This window comes from Saccopteryx bilineata, chromosome 5 (assembly GCF_036850765.1).
Source record: "Saccopteryx bilineata isolate mSacBil1 chromosome 5, mSacBil1_pri_phased_curated, whole genome shotgun sequence".
Classification (NCBI taxonomy): domain Eukaryota; kingdom Metazoa; phylum Chordata; class Mammalia; order Chiroptera; family Emballonuridae; genus Saccopteryx; species Saccopteryx bilineata.
Genome location: NC_089494.1, coordinates 253059056 through 253075077, shown reverse-complemented (window position 1 = coordinate 253075077; position 16022 = coordinate 253059056). Strand labels below are relative to the sequence as shown.

Here is a 16022-nt window from a genome sequence, read left to right as displayed (position 1 = left end):
AAGCACTGTGTTGCGTGTGCGTGTGTTTAATTAAATACTTAATTCTTCCTCTAATGTGTATTTATTTCCAAAGATTACCCTGCATCCAGAGTTGAAAGCTAGATGCCTATGCAAAGCATTGATTCTAGAAGCACCCGGCCGGGAACATAGCTCACAGCGTAACATGCAGATCACCTTTGACACTAAATCTCATCTTCTGCCATTTTAACTGCTGGCCCATCTCTTAGTTGTTTTTCCAGGCTCCCCCTAAATAATTTTGAACATCCCGTTTAAAACTTTTTTTAACACTCTTTAGTTTTCTTGCTCAGCTACATTAAGAACCTGTTTGACTCATGAGCTGCCTGGACCACTGACATGTTTCTTCTGTCATGTAACCAAGTCTTCAATCTATTTCTCTATACATTTTTAAAAAGCAATCTTGTTATTCTTGTGAATTCTAGATTTATCTCCTGGAGGGCTTATTGTTAGAGCCATACCAAGTCAGCAGGACTCCTCTTTACAGAAATATATCTGCCTGTATTAGAAAAATCTCGTGTGCTTATGATATTAAATTATTAAAGAGTTTGGCAAAATAGTATCAGTGGAACATTTTAAACATTATATCTATTATTTTTAATCAGTTTTATATAATTTCCCTCTTAGATTGTTCTACATGTAAACATCCATAGTACATATTCCAAACCTTTTTAGCTTTCTCTTAAGATATTTTTTTGGAATGAAGGCAAGGTGTTGACGTGCATGGGATCATGCTGCCCTCTAGTGGTAACAAAGAAATTTAAGCTACAGGAAAGAAAGAAAGGGAGAGGAATTGAAATACACTCAGAAAATTTGGGTAGGCATCAGGAAGCATCCCATATGCTGGCTCTTAATAAGATATTTGTTACGTATGTTGATAACTTGCGACTGTTATATAACTGTTTTCACATTGAAATCGATTGTTAGCTTAGGCAATGTCTCAGGTACGGCTGTATCCAGCCAAAATGCTAACCTCAACCCTAGATCTTGAGATTGACCGCAGCACTAGGATAGGAAGGGTCACATGCCCCTTGTGCCAAAACTGACTGTGGACACCTCTCTACCAGATGACCCAAGTTAATGAAAGAAGTCTTTACCCCTCACCGTCTACATTCTGGGAAAGGACAGTCTTGGGGGGTTGCGGGGTGGGTGGGTGGTGGAATTTATTCTGTGTTTGTGTGTGTGTGTGCGCGCACACGCACGTGTGTGATCACAATTATAACTTGAATCATTCCTTTGCTTTCATGTCTCGCCAGTTAGCCCAAAGCCTATCTATTTTCTGATTATTCTGCTGACTCTAATCAGAAAGGGAAAACTTCTATGTGGTTATTTGATTATTACTTTTACATATATATGTTATATTTGGGCTCTTGATAAATGTGATTTTCTGAGAAACCTCCTAAAGTCAATATCGTCAAGTAAAATACACAGTGGCATAAACTATTTTTAAGGTATTATTAACTGAAATCTAATTATGTGTAAATTCCCAACTGTCTCCTTGAAACCATTCATTGTTGTTGACCACGTATATTGATGCACATGAGGGCAGCACATAGTGGTCTCACCCCAGCTGCAAGGCCCTGCCCGCAGGGAATGCCTGTCAGGGTGCCCGCCTCCACATACACACAGGCAGACTGGAGTTTGACTACAAATGCGGTTATCAGAATGAACCTTCTTGCTGACAAGAAAATGGCTGGACTCATGCCTGCCTTCTTAGATAAACCATGAAGAACTGGACTCACCAGTCTCTCCTACATTTCAGAGTTTAGCCTGAGTGATCCACAAAAGAATTCTACTGGATGGGACAAAGTGCTTCTTTTTTTTCTCTCTCTTTTTTTTTTTTTTTTTCTGTTAAACAGCAATCTCAGCTAGGAATGTGACCTTTTCAAGTCAAAATCACCAAGCGTTTCCTTGCCTCTATAAAGAGTGAAATACTGTTCAGCTCCATTACCGTACAGTACTGTGACTTTTTAAAAATTCTATTCTATTCTTTTTTTTTTTTTTCTGAGAGAGATAGACAGACAGAAAGGGAGAAAGATGAGAAGCATCAATTCTTTGTTGTGGCTCCTTAGTTTTCAGTGATTGCTTTCTCATATCCCTTGCTCAAGCCAGTGACCTTGGGCTTCAAGCCAGTGACCTTTGGGCTCAAACCAGCAACCATGGGTTCATGTCTTTGATCCCATGCTCAAGCCAGCAACCCCATGCTCAAGCCGGTGAGCCCGCGCTCAAGCTGGCAACCTTAGGGTTTGGAACCTGGGTCCTCTGCATCTCAGTGTGATGCTCTATCCACTGCACCACTGCCTGGTCAGGCTACACTGCTGTGACTTTTTAAAAAGATAATGTGGTTTCTTTGTTTGCAGGTATCTGGATGGGAACCAGTTTACACTGGTTCCTAAGGATCTCTCTAACTACAAGCATTTAACGCTTATGTAAGTAACATATGGTATGTTTCCGTCTTGGACTTCTTATTCTATTTCACAAAAGTGGGGGTAGCAAGGGACATGGATGCAGTGAGCCTTCCAGATAATATAAATCACTCCCAGTCAGACGCTTCCTCCTGGATCCTGTGGTTCCAGGTCACTGGCTTCATCTTCATGGGGAATCATTCAGGCAATGGTGCAACTTAAAAGAAGGTCCTCTTTTCTTCAGAGCCCGCGTCCCATTAAGTCTGCGCGCCCAAGAATTACAAACATGCCATAAATAGGATACTTCTACTGATAACGAATATGGGCTATTTTATGACAAGCCAAGAAAAGAAAGAGGGAAAACAATATTTTTATTCTTGACGTTAAGCAAAAGATGGTAGATGGTACTGATCTTACTGAAAATATAAATATTTTCAAAATATTAGGTTTGACTCTCTTATATAATAAATTATGAATTAAGATATGGGCTTCCAGTACAGTATTCAAGTTCATTTTATAAAATACATATTTACTTATAAAGTATTTAAGAAAACTTGACAAAGATGCTGACATCTATAAATTTCAAAACACTTGAATTAGTTTTAATTTGGTTTAATGTTCTAAAATGACATCTCTTTTTTCATTAAGGTATATAATTTTTTTACCATTTTAAAGTTGTAAATATAACATATTTAAATGTACAAATATTTCAATCTAGTTATGTGCACAATACTTTAAATATATAATCTGACCCTATATAATGTTATACTTGGCGTAGCCTTGTTAGGAATCAATAAAATTTCTCACAAAACAAAATATTAGCGATGATAGTGAATGTAAAGGGAAATACTTTATCTTCAGTTTAAGTCTGTTTGATTTTAGAGTAAATGTGACTGACTTAGGAGGCAAATTTCTAGTATTCCTATGATGAGGTTTATTCCTAATTAGGGAATTCTAGAAACCAAGGTAGCAAAAAAGGTTACATTTCTCAATGTAAACTTTTTCCTAAGGAAGTGGAGGTTAGTTATTAAAATAATGTTGATAATTTTCAATTTTCCTTAAGAATATAGGAAAGCACTTTGTAGAAAGTATACAGGACTGTTTAAATAACAAATTATGACATTAAGAAAGGAGAGACTATCTTCCAAGGTGTCTTGGTCCGCCTCCAGGTATTTATGTAATAGCAGCAAGAAGTGATTACCTGCATTGTGTTCTGGTAAATAAACCATTAAATTGCTGCGTTTTCCAAAGGGTCACTTCAGCAGAATTAGGCCATTTGCACGACAGCATGTGATTATTTAAAACCCATTTGAAAATGAAAAATGAGAATGAGATCCACAAATAGTTTTACCAAGGAGTCATTGTACAACTACAGGCAACTACCTTTGCTGGGGCTGATATATTTGTTTACTTCTTAAAACACAGGTATAGCACTTCAGCAGTTAAGGAGATGGATTTGAGAGGCCCTATAACATTCCTAATATTGCCCTAATTTTATTGGTTCGTTTTACTGAAAGTTTGGTACCTTAATAAAGAAGTGGGTAATCAGCTTTTCTAAATCTTACAATTATTGATTGATATTTTGCTTTAGAAAAAATTAGTGAATATAAATACACATAAATATACACAAATTATGACCTAAAATTTTTATTATTTGTTCACAAATCTCCCTTTTATTCATATATTTGGCATTTTGCATTAGGAAAAAATTAGGGAATATATATGTCTTCACCAATATCCACATCACCTTGTCATATATATGTGTCTGTATATATTTATTAACTTTTTCCAAAGCAAAATGCAAAATAGGTATAGTATATGTCATATGTTATTATATTGCATTATACATCAGATTTGTAATATATAATTATGCCATTATATTATATATATCTATATATATTATATAAATAAGAGTAAGACCAAGTTCACTGGATGTAAATTACAACCAATAGCACAATGTACACTTATAAATAGCCATTTAGCATTGGTAAAAAAGAAAAAATTCACATCTTTCTCATTTGCTTACCATGCATTAAACAGATGTTTGCTGATGACGTACTATGTGCTAGTGACTTTGCCAAGGGCAAAGTTTTTAATTATGGCATTCATTGTGATTGTAACTAAAGAATTCTTTCAGTTATCAAATGTGGCTCTGTGTATTCGGACATGTTCTGGTGAAGAGGAACATATGTGTAACTGATGGAACTTTCAAGACCCAAGGGTTATTCCTCACACCCATAAAACGTGTCTGTTGTAAATGGCCCCCGCAGTTCTTTGCTCTGGGACCAGGCAGCGGTCATGGGAGCTGGAGATGGTCACACATCTCACAGACGAAAGCAGAAAGGAATGGGACACGTGAGCTCTGTCTAAATCTGTCCTGCGGGGAAACCGACTCTGGGACCTACAGTGCACTGGCCAGCGCGAGGCGGACGGCCCCTTCTGATCTCAGCAGACCAGGGCACGAATGACCATGAATAACATTAGTCTGCTCCAGAGGGTCACCTGCTGTGTTGTTAGTTTTACAGAAAAGTCGAGTGCTCGCAATGCCGCCATGATGGTGAACAAAAAGACCTCCTCTTTCTATGACTCCCTAATATTTCGATTTCCATGGTAATGGTGGACTCCATTTCTTTCTTTTTCTCTTTTAGAGACTTGAGTAACAACCGAATAAGCACCCTTTCTAACCAGAGCTTCAGCAACATGACCCAGCTCCTCACCTTGTGAGTGTAACGGTGTGGTACTGAGTTTTTCATTCACTGGACAAAGTGTGCATTTTCTAGGTGTTCCCGGTACACAGGACAGACAACCTCTCTGCCCTCAAGGAACGTAAATACTTGGTGGGAGAAACAGATGAATAATACCTCAAAAAGCCAATGAATCCCACCATTACAAAAAGAGTTGGGTTCTGTAAAAGACACAAAGAGTAACTTTCCTGTGTGGTGGGGTGAGGGCAGATCTGTAGGCAAACCCCTGGGGAGAGCCACCTTGCAGAGGGCGTAGTTGAGGCATTGACATCCCGCAGAAGTAGGATGCGTACTGGACTATAGTATTCAGGAAATAAACAGGTTGTGTTGGTGAAACAACACAAATATTTTTTTTAAATATTATATGTCAATATCCTCAATTCATAAGATGCTAAAATAACCCTTTTCTTAGCCACCTTATTTTAAGAATGACACTTGGACCTTTGGTGATGCCCGAGTAAGACAAGTTGGCTTCTGTATACTTTCAGGATTCTTAGTTACAACCGTCTGAGATGTATTCCTCCTCGAACCTTCGATGGATTGAAGTCTCTTCGATTACTGTAAGCATCCTATGTTCAACAAAAGAACTCTTTTCTCAGAGATTGAGTTGTCTATTTAATGATTCAACTGCCTTGTTGATTCTTGGTGTTTGGGGATCTGTGCATTAGGATTCAGTGGAAATTTGGAAAATCATATCTCACTGTGTCTGTGTTCAACAGCTTTGATTTGAACAATAGAATTTTCTAGCCTGTAATACCTCTTTTTGCTATAGTTGTTTATTTGATCACGTAATATTTAGATGTATGTTTTAACAGAGTCAACTAATTTTGAAAGAAATGTAGGCAGTTTGGTTTTTTTTTTTACAGATTACATAACACATGAATTTTAAAGTAGTTGAAATAAAATATGTTCCTCGAGCCCAGTACCTTCCCCAAGAATTTACGCGTTTGAAGTTGTACAGTTTGATGTTCTATTCTGGTCCTCCTTTATACGCATTTGTATTTATTGGACATATGTCTGTGCCTGGATATATAAATTTTTAAAACCATAAATAGGGCTTGTTCTTGTTCTGCCACATCTTCACGATCATTTGTTTTACTTCCAAATTTTTGTTATTTTCCACAGCACTCTAAAGAACACCCTGCACACTCACTGTGGTGCATAATGTGCTGGTATTTCAGCAGCGATTGGCAGTGGGAAGTCGCTGTCAAGTCTATTGGGAGAATACCAAAAATAACCATCGCTTGTCCTTCAAACAAGATTTTATCAATTTATAAATCTATTTTTTCCACCAACTATTTAATAGAGTACTTGCTGGAAAATACAATAATACAAATATTGAATATTATCAGTCCTTGTATTTTTGCCCCATGACAAGTAGAACTTTATCTTCCATTTTTATTTCAATTTGCAATTCCAATTGCTAGAGCATTGGAATATATTTTGTTTGTTTATCGAGCATTTGTGCTGTGTACTCTGTGAGCCTAATCACATCGCTTCCCAATTTTATGGGATGCTCCGCCTTTTCCTGATTGACATGCATATCTTTACGCATGTCGCACTTGATTCTAAGTCTGCAGATCTTTTCACAGAGGCATTATTTCTTGTATCTTATATATGCTGCAGCGACTTCCCTTCCTGTTCCTCATAGGTAGGCTTTTACAGTATGAATATATAGGTATTTTATGTTGTCAGAAATTTGCCATTCCTTGTCATTATGGTTTCTGAGTTTTAGATAGTTCTTTTGAAAGCTGTTCCTATCTTTTCAAAAGGATAATTTTGTATTTTCTTTTACTACATTTCAGTTTTATTTTTACCTTTAACTCTTCAATCCAGAATTTACTTTAGGCATATGATGTGAGGTAGGAACTAACTTTTTGCTTTCCGAAATAGATATCCAGTTGTCTGAAGACTATTGAATAGACCATCTTGTCTGCACTGATTTAAAATGCTTATTATAAACTGACATTTCATGCATGCATGGGGATTTTTCTGAACTCTCTGAATTAGAGGAAATTTAATTTTTATTTTTCTTGCTTTTAGTTCTTTACATGGAAATGACATTTCTGTTGTGCCTGAGGGTGCTTTCAATGATCTTTCTGCACTATCACACCTGTGAGTACCTCGTTCATGGGGTGGGGTTGGTGTCAGACTGTCTCTGGCAAGCGAGTTGGGAACACACGTCCACTGCTGCCCCTTTATTGACACGGCATAACTTATGATTGGTTCCACCTTTAAAGACAATATAAAGATATTAACTATAGACTTGGTGAATTTCACACAGTAGCCTTAATGTATTCTTTTGGCCCTTCCTTCCCATTGGTTGAGTTCTCTCTGTTTCGGTAAAAGCGTTTCTTCTTGCAAACGTGGGTTGCTCACCTTCCTAGCCTATGCCTTTTCTCTTAGTGTTAAATCTCCTTGCAGACAGAATTCTTTGGTGTTAAAAATAATGTGGCTTTTCTATTTGGGTCTCCAGAATGTAGCGTTGTGGTTGGGTTCTCATTAAGTGATTGGCAAATGGAGGGAGTGTTGATCTGTACCCAGGAGAAACCTCTCTCTGCAAATGCCAGGAAACTGTCTCGATTTCAGGTGATTGTTAATGCAACAACTCGCTAAATCTCAGTTGCCCATAATTCAGGAAAACGGGCAATCCCAGTGTCTCCGTGTTCTTCCAAATTGTTTTTGCCAGTAAATCCATAAGGATTTTCTACTGAGCATCACTTTATGTTCCCTTAGGAAATAATACTTGCATGCGTGTGTGTGTGTGTGTGTGTGTGTGTGTGTGTGTGGTGTTTTGCAGAGCAATTGGAGCCAACCCTCTCTACTGTGACTGTAACATGCAGTGGCTGTCGGACTGGGTCAAGTCGGAGTACAAAGAGCCAGGAATTGCCCGTTGCGCTGGTCCTGGAGAAATGGCCGATAAGCTGCTGCTCACAACTCCTTCCAAAAAATTTACATGTCAAGGTATGGCTTCTAATCACTTGTATCTCTGTTTCTTCTTTTGTTTGTTTGTTTTATTTTATTTTTTTAATTTTAAACGACAAAGAATACCATTTGCCACTCAGTTTGGAAGGTAGAGCTCCCCAGTACCTAATCACAATTTCCGCCCACGCTCGGACAAGACCAAGCAGGTAGCTGGGGTGCCCGGGAAAGAAGTAGGCTTCCCAAATAAAGCGCAAAAATAGCCCATTGGAAATTCCTAAGTCTTCTTCAAATGTACAACGAAATGAAGAGTGCAGCATTTCTGGACTTTCCTCTCACAGCCTCTAACAAGTGAAATATTTTGCTTTTGCTTTGTCTGAACATGTGCCCTGCGACCAGGGCTGCCAGGGCCCTGTGGCTTCCTGACGCCAGGTAAGGAGAAGCCCCGCCTTCACCCTGCCGAGTGTCAGACCTTCCCACGGCCTCTCCTGCTGCTCTCTTCCCATGGTGATGTGGGTGTTTCTTCCTCCTTTTACCCCCTTTTTCCCCCTTTGTTTTATGTATTTGTGAATTCGAAATAGTATCTAAAGAACAATTTTTTTTCTCTTATTACAAGAATAATATTATATATGCCCAACGTAGAAAAACCTAACAAAATATAAACAGTAAGAAACATTTTAGTTCTGCATAAATTAAAATGAACCATTAATCCCAACACCTAGAGGTAAACTATTGGACTTGTTTTGTATATTTTTCCATGTTTATTAGTCAAATGTATGGTTTTATGTTCCTTACCAAAAATGGGATAGATTACTGTTATTCTTCATTTGTAGAGAGCCACTCATAATTACTAAACAGAAGAGAGAAATTCTTGAAAATTCTAAATGTATAATCAACACATTTATTTTTTTATTATTATTTTATTTTAGTGAGAGGAGGGGAGGCAGAGGGAGACTCCTGCATGCATCCTGACCGGGATCCACCCAGCATGCCCACTAGAGGGCGATGCTCTGCCCATCTAAGGCCCTTGCTCCATTGCAGCTGGAACCAATTTTTAGTGCCTAAGGCGGTGGCCATGGAGCCATCCTCAGAGCCCAAGGCCAACTCGCTCTAATCCAGCCATGGCTGGAAGAGGAGAGGGGGAGAGAAAGAGAGAGAGAGAAGTGAGAGGAGGAGGGGTGGAGAAACAGACAAGTGCTTCTCTTGTGTGCCTGACCCAGGTGCATCCACATGCTGAGCTGACACTCTACCACTAAGCAAACTGGCCAGGGCCTCATCAACACATGTTCTATGTACAAAACTGAATCCTAGGGATTGTAGAGCATTCAGAAGGTCATGCGATGGTATTGCCTTCCAAGGGTGGCAAACCTAGCTGAGACAGTAAGCTCCCAGCATTTGCACATTGGGTAGAAAATGCGTATCTCAGTAGGTAATACATATATTGTGCAGTGGGTCAGAGCATGCATGCTGAAGCCCAGCCTGAATCGTCTGGGCTGAAGACTGGCTTCACTTCTCAGCAGTTATCGAACTTTCATAGTTCAGCTGCGCGGTGCCTTGGTTTTCTCACAGGAGAGCAGAGACAATGATAATACACACCCGCCTAAAGGAGTTCTGTTACAATTAGGTGAATCATTATATGTGGGATCTCTTTTCACAAAAGCCAGTTCTATAAAAACAAAGAACAGAATAGAATAGTGCTTAGCAGAGGCTGTGGGAAAGGAAAATTGGGGAGAGAGCTGTAGATCAAAGGGTTCAAACTTTCAGTTATAAGGATAGGTTATGAGGATGAAATGTTCAGTATAGTGGACAATAGTTAATAATACAATATTACATACTTGAAAGTTGCTGAGTAGTTCTTAAGCCCGTGATGGTGAAACTTTATATAAAAACCACCCATTTTTGCAGTGCTGATCAACCTGGTACCTCCCGGCCACTAGTGGGCATTCCAGCTTTCATGGTGGGCGGTAGCAGAGCAACCAAACGGTGCCATGATTGGCCCACCATGAAAGCTGGAATGCCCACTAGTGGGCAGGAGGAACCAGGTTGACCAGCACTGCAAAAGTGGGTGGATTTATAAAAAGGTTTGCCATCATGGTCTTAAGCATTCTCACCCCACACAAAAATGTTGACTATGAGAGGTGAAAGATGTGTTAATGATTTTAATTCTATAGTATACATGTATATTCAATCATCATACTGTACAGATTAAATATATACCATTATATTTTTCAATTATTCCTCAATAGAATTGGAAAAATCATAGTTAATATAGGTAAAACATGTTACCGTACACACAGGAAGCACCCAATATAAATTAACTACTAATTTTATTATTATTACACTTCAAAAGACCAAAAAAAAAATGATGAGGGACCCTCCATGATTTATTGATTAAAAAAGGAATTTGAAAAAACTATATTTCCTCCAAACATTTTTAACTTGGCATCTAAGGCTTTTTTCCACAGCTATAAATGGTTGCAAAATATGTCAATTGCAATACACTATAAAGTTGGACATTTTAAAACAAAACTTTTCCATTATTCTCTTAAATGTATTTGGTGGGATTTAAATATAACAGCTAATTTTAAAAGACAAAATCCAGATTCTTTTTTCTTTTTCCCTGAATTTCTGTTTTCTCTTTAAATTCCTATTTCCAGTACCTCAGAGAATTGTATCATTTCTTTTTGTTTTGTTTTTTTGTATTTTTCTGAAATGAGAAGCGGAGAGGCAGAGAGATAGACTCCTGCATGCACCCAACTGGGCAGCCGGCATGCCCACTAGGGGGCGATGCTTGGCCCCTCTAGGGCGTTGCTCTGTGGGAACTGGAGCCATTCTAGTGCCTGAGGTGGAAGCCATGGGGCCATCCTTAGCTCTCAGGCCAACTTTGCTTCAGTGGAGCCTTGGCTGCAGGAGGGGAAGAGAGAGATAAAGGAGAGGGGGAAGGATGGAGAAGCAGATGTTCACTTCTCCTGTGTGCCCTAGTCAGGAATCAAACCCGGGACATCCACATGCCAGGCCAACACTCTACCACTGAGCCAACCAGCCAGGGCCATGTATCATTTCTTTCTGACAAAAAAAAATTTTAAATGGTTATATAATTTAATTTCCTATCATTGAATTGCCACCAAAAATCTGTGCTTTTAAATTATTTTTTTCAACTAAATTATTTCCCATTAATACTTGAGCCATTGATAGGGACACCACTGACTGGGACAGCATATTTACTTATCCAGAGTTTAACACTGTTATTGAAAATTGAAAGCAGACTTGGAAATGCCTCTCTGGGATGATGTGTATTGACTGCCAGAGCCTTTGTAAATAACCAGTATTTACATTGTTCTTTGGTGACTCTAGCTGTCTCTTTGGGACAGTGCCCTGTGGTGGCTGTCTGGTGGGCTGAGAGGTATACAGGTCTTTGTGAAGTGGAGATGACTATCACAGGAAAGGAGAAACTGGCATAAACTCTTATTTTTAGGGATGCTCGTGGGCAGAACGGTTTTGGAGCGATTGCATGGGGGAAGTTGAGAAACTGCAAATTGATTCTATTACACTTCTCTGTGCTCAAGGCTACATACACTCTGGTGTGAGAAATGCTAGTGCTTATCTATATTTCTTAAAGCTTACAGTTTGCCAGAGATGTTTCTTGAAAAAGAAAAATTTCATGATAACACAAATTTGAAAACAGCTACATACTTATATTCTATTCTTTAAGCATCCTGGTTCCCATTAACTTATTAAATGTTCTCAGAAATCAAATGCGTGTCATGCATACATACAGACAGACAGAGAGACAAGTCTGTTTGACTCAGAATTCATGATGTGCTGAACCAGGCGGTGGTGCAGCGGATAGAGCATCGAACTGGGATGCTCAAGGCTCAGCTTCGAAATGCCAAGGTCGTTGGCTTGAATGCGGGCTCACCTGCTTGAGTGCAGGGTCACCGCTTTGAACGTGGGATCATAGGCATGACCCCATGGTCACTGGCTTAAGCCCAGAGGTCGCTGGCTTAGAGCCCATGGTCCTTGGCTTGAGCCCAAGGTTGCTGGCTTGAACAAGGGGTCACTGGCTTGGGTAGAGCCCCCAGTCAAGGCACATACAGTATCAGAAAGTAATCAGTGAACAACTAAAATGCCACAACTATGAATTGATGCTTCTCATCCCTATCCTGTTCTGTCTGTCTGTCCCTTTCTCTCTCTCTCTCTCAAAAAGAAAATTGGATTTATGGTGTTACCTTTGTTGATGGTTTGTTGAATGACCGTAGTACCTCATGTACTTAGTGTAGTGTGAAGGAAATGAGCTTGCAGGAAAATTGATCTGGATCAGTGCTGACCCGTAGAACCTTGGGCAGTGATGGAAATATTCTGTATCTGCCATATTCAGCACTGTAACCACTAGCCACGGGTGGTTGTTGAGCACCTAAAATTTGGTGAGTGCAGACTGACCTGCGGTGGTGCAGTGGATTAAGCGTCGACCTGGAATGCTGAGGTTGCTGGCCCAAAACCCTGGGCTTGCCTGGTAAAGGCACATATAATAGCTGATGCTTCCTGCTCCTTTCCTCCTTCTCTCTCTCTTTCTCTCTTCTCTAAAATGAATAAATAAATAAAAATAGCCCTGGCTGGTTGGCTCAGTGGTAGAGCGTCGACCTGGCGTGTGGGAGTCCCGGGCTCGATTACGGGCCAGGGCACACAGGAGAAGCGCCCATCTGCTTCTCCACCCCTCCCCCTCTCCTTCCTCTCTGTCTCTCTCTTTCCCTCCAGCAGCCAAGGCTCCATTGGAGCAAAGTTTGCCTGGGCGCTGAGGATGGCTCTGTGGCCTCTGCTTCAGGCGCTAGAATGGCTCTGATTGCGGCAGAGCGACGCCCCGGATGGGCAGAGCATTGCCCTCTGGTGGGCATGCTGGCTGAATCCCAGTTGGGTTCATGCAGGAGTCTGATCTGCCTCCCCGTTTCCAACTTCAGAAAAATAAAGAAATTTTTAAAAAAAAGCATTATGCTGAGAAAATTACATAGATATTTATCTCTTGACTTGTATGATACATCATTCCTACAGTGGAAACCATTCTTTCCCCATTTGAGAGAGAAAAATACTGTAATTTAGGGAGATTAATTAGTTCAAAATCACTTGGCAGCTAAGTGCAGGAGCCAGAATTTGAACCCTGACTGTCTGAGCGCAGAGCTCGCCGCTGAACTTGACTTTCTAATGCTCAATAATATTTTCAAAACAAATTCTCACTGTAAATAGTAATGCCCCCTACTATTGAAACATGCTTAGGAAATGAAAGTTTTGAACCACTCACAGGCTGCTAGAAATATTTGCATAATAAATGGAGTGGTAGAAGGCAGAGTGTCCTAATTTTTCATCAGAAGCATTGGGGCTCAGAGGTCTGGGTCCTGTCATTCAGAGCTTGCATGCTTCGTGAGCTTCAGTGCACAAAGTGCTGCTTCTTTACACATTTTATAATTGAATTCTTATATTTGATATAACTGTCCTCCTAGTGATGCCCCTTCAATGTATTTCATTTTATTCATGAAAACATGTAAGTACATACTCCTAATATTAAGGTTTGTAAATATGTAATTTCAAATGACAGCCAGAAGATGAGTATTCTTTACTTGCAGACAGACTTGCATAGCTATATTTAAATATAATCTAAGGGTTTTCTCTGCTAGAGAAGGCTGTGCTATTGTTCTGGGTAATTAATTTTTTCAAAACAATTTTATGAGATTATTTTCTTTATTGTGTAATCTCAGAGTTTCATTGTATAACAGAAATAAATGAATTGGATGAAATAGATGACCAAAGCATATTTAATGAATATTAGATTAAAATATTTTGAGTGGGGGCCCTAGCCAGTTAGCTCAGTTGGTTAGAGTGTCGTCCTGAAATACCAAGACTGTGGGTTTGATCCCCAGTCAGGGCACGTGTGGGAAATGGACAGTGAATGCACCGCTAAGTGGAATAACAAATGAATGCTTACCCTTCTCTCTGGCTCTCTCCCTTCCTCTCTCTGTCTCTGTAAAGTCAATTTAAAAAAATGTTTTTAAATTTTTTAAATTAGAAAAAAACTTTCTTGAGTGGGAAACAGATGCACAGGACTTGTTTTTTTGTTTGTTTTGTTTTGTTTTGTTTTTGTATTTTTCTGAAGCTGGAAACGGGGAGAGACAGTCAGACAGACTCCCGCATGCGCCTGACCGGAATCCACCCAGCACGCCCACCAGGGGCGATGCTCTGCCCACCAGGGGGCGATGCTCTGCCCCTCCAGGGCATCCCTCTGCCGCGACCAGAGCCACTCTAGCGCCTAGGGCAGAGGCCAAGGAGCCATCCCCAGCTCCTGGGCCATCTTTGCTCCAATGGAGCCTTGGCTGCGGGAGGGGAAGAGAGAGACAGAGAGGAAGGAGGGGGAGAGGGTGGAGAAGCAAATGGGCGCTTCTCCTATGTGCCCTGGCCAGGAATCGAACCCGGGTCCCCCGCACGCCAGGCCAACGCTCTACCGCTGAGCCAACCGGCCAGGGCCCAGGACTTGTTTTTATAGCCTATATATAGGTCCTGTCTTCATCTTTCAAATATCGGAGGAGATTAGAATGAATAACCAGTTCACAGTAAAACAGAGGTTTTTGCCCTGTCCAGAGTTTTACTGAGAAAGTCAGCCTGGAATATAAAATACTGTTAATGTCTAATATTTTCTGTCTTGCTCTTGGTTCAGGAAGATTCAGCTATACAGACAACTCAATTGTTCATTTTCAATTTGATATACATTTATTAAATGCTTGAATGTGTTAAGGAGGGAAGGGTCTAATGGAAATAAATAATGTGTTCCTTCTTTCATTTAACAAATATCAGTTGATTCCTGTAATGCACCAGGCATAGTTCTAAGGTGTTAAGAATACAACAATAAATAAGACAGAGAAAAAACTTTACCCTGTCCTCATAATGCTCAAGGTTTACCAATAGATTTATTTATGTAGATAATTCCAAAACAATAGGGGAGTTTGGTGATAAGAAAAATTATCTATATATTATATATAATTATATATATATTACATAAATGGTATATATTCAGAGTACCTCATTACTTCTTTTGTAAAGGTCAGAAAAGGGTCAAGAAATTCTAGGACTCTTATGTCCCATGATGTTCAACATTTTGCCACCACATGGTTGATCTCTTCCTTTAATTTTGTATGCTAACAATCTTCTAAATTCTTCAAATCCCTGAGGAAAATTTTCTATCTTCCTGCAGTTACATTGTGATACTGTCATTTTTCTCAGCAAGAACATCTTTCTTTTCGGGGGAGTTTTAACAAGGTTGAGGTCTTTCCTTTTACATCTCAAAATTATTGGTTACTATTGTTCTTATTCACTGAATTAAAGTATGAAGGCAGTTAAGTAATTTAGCCCAAAGTAGAAATAATAATAATTATTATTATTAAAAACCTCCTGGTTAGATCATTTTGAAAGTGGTATTAGCACTTTGTCTTTTTTTTATATTTTTACATTTAATATTACTGGCACATAGTTATAACTTTGAAATAGTCTTATGTTTTGGGGATTATGATCTTCTCACTTGCTAAAGAAAATACTCAGTTGTGTGCATGGTTATTTGCCAAGAACACCATCTTTTAAAATCCAGCAAGGGCTATTTTTATTATACTTTTAAAATTTTAAAACAGTGAGAAAATTTTAGCAAACATTTATTTTAATAAGTGAAGAGAACCAGTAATAAGTGCTTTTTCTTAAATGTATACATCTATATTCTCTCTGATACAATAATTCTGTAAAATAATTATTACTATAAATGTAACTCAAGAATTTCATTTACTGGCCCATGGTTTCAATTGTATGTAGCAAATAGCCAAGCCAGGTGATCCGAGGGATTTCATACCCAGCCTTTGTGTTTTTTAACCATTTATAGGCTTTTAATGAAGATTTATAGGATTTGACC

The 16022-nt window shown here is 39.3% G+C and overlaps 1 protein-coding gene across 9 annotated transcripts in view; it reads left to right on the top strand.

The window, feature by feature from the left end:
* SLIT2 (slit guidance ligand 2) overlaps positions 1-16022 on the top strand; it is a 346399-nt gene that overhangs the window by 274854 nt on the left and 55523 nt on the right. For 5 of the 9 annotated variants that reach the window (XM_066279051.1, XM_066279049.1, XM_066279046.1 and 2 more), the window contains 6 exons: positions 2376-2444; positions 5069-5140; positions 5653-5724; positions 7208-7279; positions 7965-8128; positions 8486-8518. In XM_066279051.1, the coding sequence (XP_066135148.1) occupies positions 2376-2444; positions 5069-5140; positions 5653-5724; positions 7208-7279; positions 7965-8128; positions 8486-8518 (482 nt within the window). The remainder of the gene's footprint in view (positions 1-2375; positions 2445-5068; positions 5141-5652; positions 5725-7207; positions 7280-7964; positions 8129-8485; positions 8519-16022) is intronic. The other 4 variants (XM_066279054.1, XM_066279053.1, XM_066279050.1 and 1 more) reach the window with 1 other exon arrangement.